The sequence below is a fragment of the Ictalurus punctatus genome, chromosome 16 (assembly GCF_001660625.3).
Source record: "Ictalurus punctatus breed USDA103 chromosome 16, Coco_2.0, whole genome shotgun sequence".
NCBI lineage: Eukaryota > Metazoa > Chordata > Actinopteri > Siluriformes > Ictaluridae > Ictalurus > Ictalurus punctatus.
The window spans coordinates 21928083-21938082 of record NC_030431.2 but is presented as its reverse complement, the minus strand read 5'-3'; the positions used below and the strand labels follow the sequence as shown (position 1 = coordinate 21938082).

General features: G+C 43.6%; 1 protein-coding gene across 3 annotated transcripts in view; it reads left to right on the top strand.

The window, feature by feature from the left end:
• The window catches only part of ppp3ccb (protein phosphatase 3, catalytic subunit, gamma isozyme, b), a 61017-nt gene that overhangs the window by 23157 nt on the left and 27860 nt on the right, over nt 1-10000 (top strand). For all 3 annotated transcript variants that reach the window (XM_053687099.1, XM_053687098.1, XM_053687097.1), the window contains exon 4: nt 7834-7945. In XM_053687099.1, coding sequence (XP_053543074.1) covers nt 7834-7945 — 112 coding nt within the window. The remainder of the gene's footprint in view (nt 1-7833; nt 7946-10000) is intronic.

The window sequence follows — 10000 nt, the reverse complement described above, 5'->3', positions numbered from 1 at the left end:
CGTCGTAGGTCACGTGACAGTGCCAAGTATGTCCGGATTGTATTCACAATTGAAGCGAATGCTGAATTGAATGTGGTAGGTGCTGAATCGAATGCGGTAGGTGCTGAATCGAGTGCTGAATCGAATGCGGTGGGCGCTGAATTGAACGCAGTAGGGGCTGATTCGAGTGCTGAATCGAATGCGGTAGGTACTGAATCGAATGCCCGGATTGTCCGAATGCCTAAATGTCTGGATTCACACTACACACGTATACTGATCAGTACATACTGTATCAGCGGCCGAGCAGTAGGTGCTGAAGCGAATGCGGTAGGTGCTGAAGCGAATGCGGTAGGAGCTGAAGAGAATGCGGTAGGTGCTGAATCAAGTGCTGAATCGAATGCGGTAGATGCTGAATCGAATGCAGTAGGTACTGAATCGAATGCCCGGATTGTCCGAATGCCTAAATGTCTGGATTGTATTCACACTACACACGTGTACTGATCAGCGGCCGAGCGGTAGGTGCTGAAGCGAATGCGGTAGGTGCGGTCACAGTACGTGATTTCAGACGCGCGGATTGTCCGGTGGTGTGTTTTTGGCTGTGCATCTTTAAATTCAGTTTATTCAAGAACGCAACTCAAGTCTTTATTAACCAGTGGGGCTTTCTCCATCAGTAAGAGTGAGTGATATCATTTTATTTACCTTTGCCCATTGACTCGTCTTCTGTAGTGGACTTTATCATGCATGTTCTTTTGACTTTTTTGAGCTACTCTAGTAATTCCTGCTGTTCTATACAGAGGACATCCTGGACTTTCTAGTGATGTCCTGTTACAGGCTGGGACGCTAGGAACAACTTATACTGCATCCAAAATGGCCGGCATAGGAGCAAGCACACTTTATGGAAAGGAGAGAGAGAACTAAAATGTTGGTTTTTTTTTTTTATTGTTGTTTTAATCACACAACTTTTCAAGAAACGAACAAAAAATATCCCAACGAGAAAGAAGAAGAAAAACACTCAGAAACCGAAAACGGTGAACTCTGTGGCAAATATGTCAAATGCTCTTAAGCGTTCTTTAACAGTTTTCTGAGCTTCATTTTCACTCATCTTGGTTTATGAAGGCGCTGTTTTTGTTTACGGTTTTGTTTAAAGATTTCGTCCAAGCTCCGCAAGTTTACGTTCATTATTCTGGCACGAATCTGACTTGTGGGCGGGGCTTACTCTCGATGGCTTGTGAGATTTGGATTGACAGCTCTCTGACCAGGAAGTAGAGACTCCAGTGTCCCGAATTTTGTAGAACATGTTTCTCTGTATAGTTGTAATGGAAATGATTTGCTTATTTAGCCAGTAGATTCGCTTGTAATTAATATTTGAGGTTTGGGTTGTCTCATACGATTATTTTTTTTTCCAAGATAAGCTCTCAGGAGCGGCCGTGGCATTGGCATCGTCGCCACCGCCATCGTCCTCCTCCTCTTCATCTGGACACTCGAGCCGTCGATCCAAATCTCGCTAGCCAATGAGAGTAAATCGCTGTTTCCCGCCCACACGAGAGGTTTGTGCCAGAATGACAAACGTAAACATGTGGCGAATGTAATGCAACGTGTCTTACATGTAAAATAGTCCACGTTATTACAGCCTTGTTCTCTTGTTCAAAGTATTTCTAGTCACAAAAGGTTGAGAACCTCTGTTCTAGGATATTGTCCTCGTTAAAGCCGTGGCGTGGGTCAAGTTTGATGTCAGTTTGATGCATCTTGAACGCTATTGGCCGAGTCCTGCATTTCAAAACGCCAGGCTTTAGCGTTTCGTTACGTGTTAACAAAGTCAGGACTGTAGAAATCCATCAGCACAGACCAGGGAAGGTAAGATTCATCAGAGAAAGGTGTTGTGCGAAAGGTGCTCTGCTCCGAAGTCTAGGATACAAAAATATTTGCTAGCGAATCAAATCACTCGAACGGCTTCACGGAGATTTTAAATATAGAGACTGGCACGCCGAGATTATAGTTCATATAGTTTTGAAACGATCCCATCATTACTCGGCGGAAGAATTGTTGAACGTAGCGGCCGAGCACAGCCGTAACACACCCCTTCCATCAGATCATCTCTTTATACACTCGCCGAGAGGAAACACGCTCACTATATTTAGCCATAAGTGTGAATTTCCGTCGTTTCCCTTCAGACTTTCGGACACACCAGTGACCGGTTGCGCTTGTGCTACAGCACTGAGGAGCGCACGGAGGCGAATTCGGAGATATTTGGAAATAGTGAGCAATTCTGGATCACACATCCACATGTTGGGTTTTTTTGGGTGGGTGGGGGGGTCTTTGACCTTAGTGCACCCACCATGGTGCAGTGCATGCTGGGAACAGAGGTTACTTTAGGGGGTGTGATAAAATGTCACGGTTGAAAGGTGTGCAGGTGGGGACACTGCTGCTCAGCGTGTGTGTGTGTATGTGTGTGTGTGTGTGTTACAACAAAGGCCACTCTTTTGCTTTGGCTCTTTCTGGACATCAGACATTCACAAAGGACTGGACTTCAATCGTAGCTCCCGCCACCTGCTACCCTCAAACACACAATTTTTATATTTAATAATTCATGTTAAAAACGTGACCGTGAGTTAAGCACTAAAACGTATTCAATTCTGTACCAATGATATAATCTCAGCTTTGACCTAATTTGGTTACAGTGATAAATTGTTGGTTTGAATTTTTTGGTGAAGGTTAACCGAGTTACCGTGGTAACAACCCCCCAGTGATGGTAAAAAGTCATCTACTACCAAAAAAAAAAAAAAATTAATTGTTAGTTTATTTATGTCATTTTCATTATAGAAAGATGCTAGTATTCCCACCGGTGATCATAACACACTTGTAAACATGTTGGGTGACGTGATACATTAACACCACGTTTATTCGACCAAGCATACATCTCCTAGAACGTTCCAGATGCCGTGCTTATGCAAAAAGCACCGTGTCGTCTTAAGTAGCGTAGGTTTTGTGAAAAATAACGTAAGAAATAATCACATCCGATCACGTTTACTTGCATGCTTGTTTGCATAAGAACGAACGGCGCTAACATTTTAGCCGATCGCGCTGCTCTAGGGCTGTCGGATTAAAATCCGAAATTTGAATATTCGTCAGATTTCGTATAGAAACGCACATTTACATGCGTTCAAATTTAAGAATGGGAAGAAAAAAAAACACTTCAAATAACACGGCAAAATTAGTCAGGTTATATTCCGCCTCCAGAGGCCGCTCTTGTACTGTTTAATGACGGCAGACCCTTCTCAGCCGCTCTCGCGACGGACACAACAGGGGGAAACTATCGGTGTGGATTTTTGCAGATCTGTTACCGGTGCGGATTGATTGATTAATTAATTAATTAATTAATTAATCTGAACAACCGATCAATCAGTGGAGCTCTAAGGCATTTTCTCACTCAGCACCAGCGCGTGTAGACGTTCCACATGCACGAAGATATTCCCGAGCATGGAATAGTAACGCGAGTGCACAGAGCACTTCATGACCGCGAGCGCCGAGACACGCGTACGTCCTTTTCCGCTCGCTCGGCCGAGGGTGCGCTTTACTCGGAGGTCAAGTTAATTAGCACAGAGCCATGGCTTAAAGGAAACGAAAGTCATCTGTAATCTTTAATCCGACTGTGTGTTGGAATCGAAAGTAAAAAGTTACACTGAAAACGCGTCTTTTTGCAAGGGTTTAATATATATATTTCTCGATAGCTGCTATTTATTTGTGAATAGTTTGTATGTGTGTGAAAGGTAAAGCGAAGTTTAAAAAAAAAACTACATAAATACAGTGTGATCTGGACTTAGTGTTCACACTTGTGCGCGAAGTGTCACACAGCAGTCATTGCTTGTTGTAATCTCGCTCATGTGGGAATTTAATCTCGGCTTGTTTTTGTAGCTGTGGTGTTGAACCTCGCAAGTTTTCTGTACGTTACCCAGAGCGATTGATCGTTACTATAGAAACCAGCGTCTTGCTCTGGCAGGTGAAACGTCATCCTGTTTAGACGTAACTTGAGTCTCCTGTCAAAAGAAAAAGTGTTGGGTGGTTGTTGTGTTTTTTTTTTTTAAATATATATATATATATATATAGATATATATATATATATACACTTGAATAAAGTTAGCAAGTGTGATCAGAGGGTCCGTTATGAGCAGAGCTTTACAGCTTTTCCCGGCAGGAGTAAGAGCATTTGGCTGAAATGCCGTGAGGCGATTAGCGGGAGTCTTGGCCGCGTCTCTGTATGCGGTTAAAGCCGGATCGGCTCATTAGTCTGATCAGGTGATTTCATGTGGAAAGTCAGGTAGGAGTTCAGTGAGAGTGAGTCACTGAGTGCAGTTAGTTCGAGGTCTTTTTAGGCAGCTTCCTGGTGCACTGACGGTTTAGTGACGGTATTCTGAAGTGTCAATCACAGAACGAAATTTTTAAAAAAATGCTAGATCAGACTTGTTACGGTGGTGTGATTAGACATCGTGTCTGATCAGACCGTTTCCTCTCCATGCCGTTCGTTCCTATTGCTGTCTTTTTTTCTTTTTTTCTTTTTTAACCTAATCATGTTCTTTACTGCAGTGCTTCTCAGCTCTTTTGTGTCTGGCTGCGACTCCCCCTCCCTCTGGACTCTCGCTAACTCGCACTACAGCAGCCTCCGCTCCTCTGCACTGGGGACGTGACTGCACTGAAACCCTTCAGCTGTGCAACCTGTGCTACCTTTCCCTGATTTCTGCCTCCAGACCCCGGCCGGGCTGGCTCAGGGGTGCGTCCTTCGTGACGAGTGCGAGGGCAGTTGGACTGTCTGCTGCGCCGGAGTGTTTCCTGTGTTTCCCTTTTTTCTTTCTGTATTTCTGCGTCGCTTTACTTTACAAAGATGAGTCAGGAGGACGGGATGGTGACGTGCGTGGTATTCATTAACAGCTATTTGCTTGCACCACGGAGAAATAAGCAGGGTAATGTAGGTAGAGAAAAGAGGCCAAGAGGAGGGCGGACACCGCTCTCTACAGCGTCTGCTGCATACAAAACAAACAGTTTTCACTAGCCATAACGACCTTTTACCTTTTTCTAACATCGAGTACCGTTGTAAATGCGTTCCACTGCTACCTCTCCTGCCACTCCGAACATTTTCCTACTGTGTTATCATACACACACCGGACAACACGACAAAGCCGACCACAACCAAACCAAACGGCTAAGCAGCGTAGCAGGGTTTACTTAGATTATCTTTAGATTATATATCTATCGGTCTGTCCATCTCTCTATTGTCTTTAGTGTCTATCTTTTGGGTTTTTTTTACAAATCACAAAAATACTCTGCTCTCATGGATATACAATTGCAAACAAAACACAGGTTTATCTAAAAAAATATATATATATATCTCTTCCCATTGATATTTAAAACATTTTTTAGTACAGATGGATGAGTAGGAACAGGAAATTGTTCAACCAGGACTTCCTGTTTCACAGGGGTATAAATATGAGGTAACAAATAGGGTAATTCCCGTAGTCATTCATAACAATGGGTAAGAGCAAGGAATATAGCTGTGATGTGCGGCAAAAGGTTTTTGAGCTTCATAAAATGTGAAGTGTCTATAAGAAAATAGCAGAAGCATTGAAAATGCCCATTTCCACCATCAGGGCAATAATTAAGAAGTTCCAGTCAACTGGAAATGTTATGAATCAACCTGGAATGGGACGTGTGTCTATAACGTCTCAACGCTCTGTGAAGACGATGGTTCGAGTGGACAAAAATTCTCACAGCTGGGGAATTGCAGAAGTTAGTTGCGTCTTGGGGTCAGAAAGTCTCCAAAACTACAATCTGAAGTCAACATCTGAAGTTGTTTGGAAGGGTTTCAAGATAAAAGCCTCTACTCTGATCCAAAAACAAACTCGAGCGTCTTCAGTGTGCAGACACTACTGGAGCTTCAAATGGGATCGGGTTCTACGGTCAGATGAAACCAAAATAGAGCTTTTTGGTAATAAACACCAGAGATGGTTTTAACGCCCACAGAGAGGTAGCCATATGGAAAAGTACCTCATGCCCACGGTTAAATATGGTGGTGGCTCTTTAATGTTTTGAGGCTGTTTTTCTGCCAGAGGACCTGGACATTTTTTATTAGGATACATGGCATCATGGACTCTATCAAATATCAGAAGATATTAAATGAAAAACTGACTGCCTCTGCAAGATTAAAATGGGCCGTGGTTGGATCTTCCAGCAGGACAATGATCCAAAACATACATCAAAATCAACACAAAAATGGTTTACTGACCACAATCCTGCCATGGCCATCCCAGTCCCCTGACTCAAACCCCGTAGAAAACCTGTGGGGTGAACTGAAGAGGAGAGTCCACCAGCGTGGACCTCGAAATGTGAAGGATCTGGAGAGATTCTGTATGGAGGAACGGTCTCAGATCCCTCGCCATGTATTCTCCAACCTCATCAGGCATTATAGGAGAAGACTCAGAGCTGTTATCTTGGCAAAGGGAGCTAGCACAAAGTATTGACTAAAAGGGTGCCAATAATTGTTGCACACCTATATATAACCAAGATTTTTTTTTGGATAAAACCTGTGTTTTTGTTTGCAATTGTTTGATGTCCATGAGAGCAGAGGATTTTTGTGATTTTTTTTTTTTTTTTTTAACAGAAGATCAAAAGGTTAAACAATAGACAACTGTTCGCTGCCTTCTTTGCTCATAGTTACCAAGGGTGCCAATATTAGTGGTGAGCACTGAATCTGTGTTATTTAATTGAATTTTATTTTCCTTTTGGTGGTGTTTTGTTAATATGCACAAAGAAAAAAATTTGTACAAACGTTTCATAATGCGTTTTTATCTTTCATCTTCACCCTCCGCCTGTGCGTTTCAAAATGGCCGACGAATTCTTATTATTTTTAGACGAGGTTACTTGGAGTGTAACAGTGTCGTATTGTTTCATCCGATGCATCTCCCTATCGCACAGCAGGCTGAATAATAACGTAGGCTATCGAGTGAGGTGAAAATTACATTTACAATTAAACCCCACACGCAATGAAAAAAAATAGAATTCGCTTCCCCTTTATCTCGAATCAGGAAGCTGCAGGGGTTTAAAAAAAAACAACAAAAAACAACCAAGCGAACTCGCCCATCTCTTAAGCACGCCGTAGTTCACGAGCCAACTTCCTAGCGCAGGGGTGTCCAATCTTATCTGGAAAGCCATGGCTTCTGCCTGGTTGGAATGAAGACCTGCACCCACACCGGCCCTTTCCGGATAAGATTGGACACCCCTGTCCTAGCGTATTCGCTCCTATAATTGCGTACATCGTACACGGCAAGCAGGAACTGAGCGGATCCTCTGAGTTTTTAAGGTCGGCTCTATAGGAGATTCCGATATCCTCTTCCTGGTGAGTTTCATCACTGACGCCTAGTGAGCGCTGTTCCAAAATGTTGCATAATGCTAAAATATAGTGGTAAATAATTGTACAATACACCGTGCGAGCACTGTAACCATGCAACACATTCTCTCTCACGCACACGCACACACACATCGCGTGACTCTGAGAGCAGAACTAGCGAACCGCCGAATCAGAACAGCTTCCTGTACACCCCGTCGTGCGTCCCACTGATGAAAGTTTGATTTTTGTTACATTCTAACGCACGCTTTTGTTCACGCGTCGGATCAGACGGCGGGAAACTAATGTTTAACCACATGCTTATTTTTCACAGTGTACTGAACCACTCTACTGCACCGTGATACAGTACAACACCACTTGTTTGTGTAGCTACGGGGTTTGTTTTTATTCATTGTGATGCTATTCAGTCTCTCTGATTCTGTGTGTGTGTGTGTGTGTGTGTGTGTGTGTGTGTTTTGCAGTGTGTGCTGTATCTGTGGGCACTGAAGATCAGCCACCCAACCACACTCTTCCTCCTCCGAGGAAACCACGAGTGTCGGCACCTCACAGAGTACTTTACCTTCAAACAAGAGTGTAAGTACATGTACATTTGTGTGTGTGTGTGTGTGTGTGTGTGTGTGTGTGTGTGTGTGTGAGAGTAGTGAAATGGCGCGAAAAAACATCCGGAAGTCGTTGATTATCGGTACACGTTGGTGAATTAGAGCGCCGCGAGGCAGTGAAGTGGAGGAAGTGGGTGTGGCCAGGCAACAGGACTAAGCAAAGTTATGCAAATGAGAAGCAAAACGTTGCGCTGATGACCAACGGGAGTGTCAGCGAGCCGGCAGGACTCTTCCTTTTCCATTACTCTGAAATGATCCGTCTTTTCCTGCTTCTTATCAGATCAGTCGCGAGAGGAGAAACTTCTCCGGACATGTAAACAGCAGTGCGGAAAAAACGCGTCTCGCGGTGCGTTCAAGTCCTCCTGGGAAGTCGTAATTACGACATCAGGGGCGTGGTCAGGGCAAGATGGAGGTGTACCTTCTCTTAATGAACTGCAGAAAATACAGCAAGGGTTTTTTTTTTTTTTTTTTTTTTTTTTTTTTTTTTTTTTTATAAACTCTACTTCTAGAGAATACAGAACAAGGAATGTGCATCAGGTGTGCACTAGTGATCCGGAAACCATGGCAACCAGCACGTCGAGGCTAGTGTGAATTCCTTTTTTGTTTTTTTTATTATGTATACACACAAGCTCCGGCCTGCTCGGGAGCTGCGAGTAGGAAGGTTATTATGTGGAACCTTGAAAATACAGAAGATTGTTCCTCAGCTGCGGTGAAACGACAAAACGTCACACCATCCTTCACTCCTATTGGTCGTCGAGAGATCGCTCCGCCTCTCGTTTGCATAACAGCGTCGCTCAAGTTTGTTTGCATCACTTCGTGCCAGCTCTTATCGATTAGTGTTGTAAATGGATGTACACATGCCGAACGTAGCAGGCAGCTACACTCGCCGTCCACTTTATTAGGAACACCTGTACCCAGTCAGCCAATCGTGTGGCAGCAGTGCAGTGCGTAAAATCATGTAGATACAGGTCAGGAGCTTCAGTTAATGTTGCTTGGGTTGGGATGTGATCTCACGCCGTGACTGGTTGTCGATGAGAGAGAGGTCAGAGGAGAATGGTCAGACTGGTTCAAGGTAGGACCGGGCGATATTTCGATATAATATCGATATCGCGGTGAATGATTACACGATACGCGTTTTCTGAGATATTGTTGCTATGGTGATGTGCATTTTACAGTTTTAATCATTACAAATGAATGGATTCTGTCGATTTCATGTCATTTAAAAAAAAAAAAACTCAGTTTAACGGGGTTTTTTTTCGTTTTGTTTCTGTTTTACTACGGTTTTGCAGACAGTTTGGTAGCTAAATTATATATCGTGATGCGCATCGTGTGTCATGGAAACATCGTGAAGTATCGTGACGTGATATTTTGGCCACAGTGACTCGAATAGCCGCTCTTTACAGCTGTGGTGAACAGAAAAGCATCTGGGCACAGTTCACTCCCAGCTAATCCCCCCCCAAACACACACACACGCGGCAGTGTTCTATCTATCCATCTATCTATCTGTTTATTTATTTATTTATTATAAACTCTGATACTTCATCACATACATTTGATTAATGACTGGCCAGTGACAGATGAGTGAGAAGTTATGGAAATGGAGACAGTGCGAGTATGGATAGTGCAATATATACATAATACCGTACATGTGTGTGTGTGTGTGTGTGTGTGTGTGTGTGTGTGTGTTGAGGATCTCAGAGCTGAATAATGATGCTTTCAATGTAGCAGACAAGCACTTGTTATGTGGGGGCTGTGAAGTGTGTGTGTGTGTGTGTGTGTGTGTGTGTGTGTGTGTGTGTTGGAGGACATCAGAGCTGAATAATGATGCTTTCACTGTAGCAGACAAGCACTTGTTATGTGGGGGCTGTGAAATGAGTGCGTGTGCGTGAGAGAGAGCGGGCATGTGTGCGCACGCCCTGGAGTGGATCAGACTCTCACGATAAAGATCGGCCTTGAAACAAACTGTTAACTTGTCCTCTTCTGCTATTGCTACATCGTATATCTGAACTACTGCACAGTGAACTGTGTG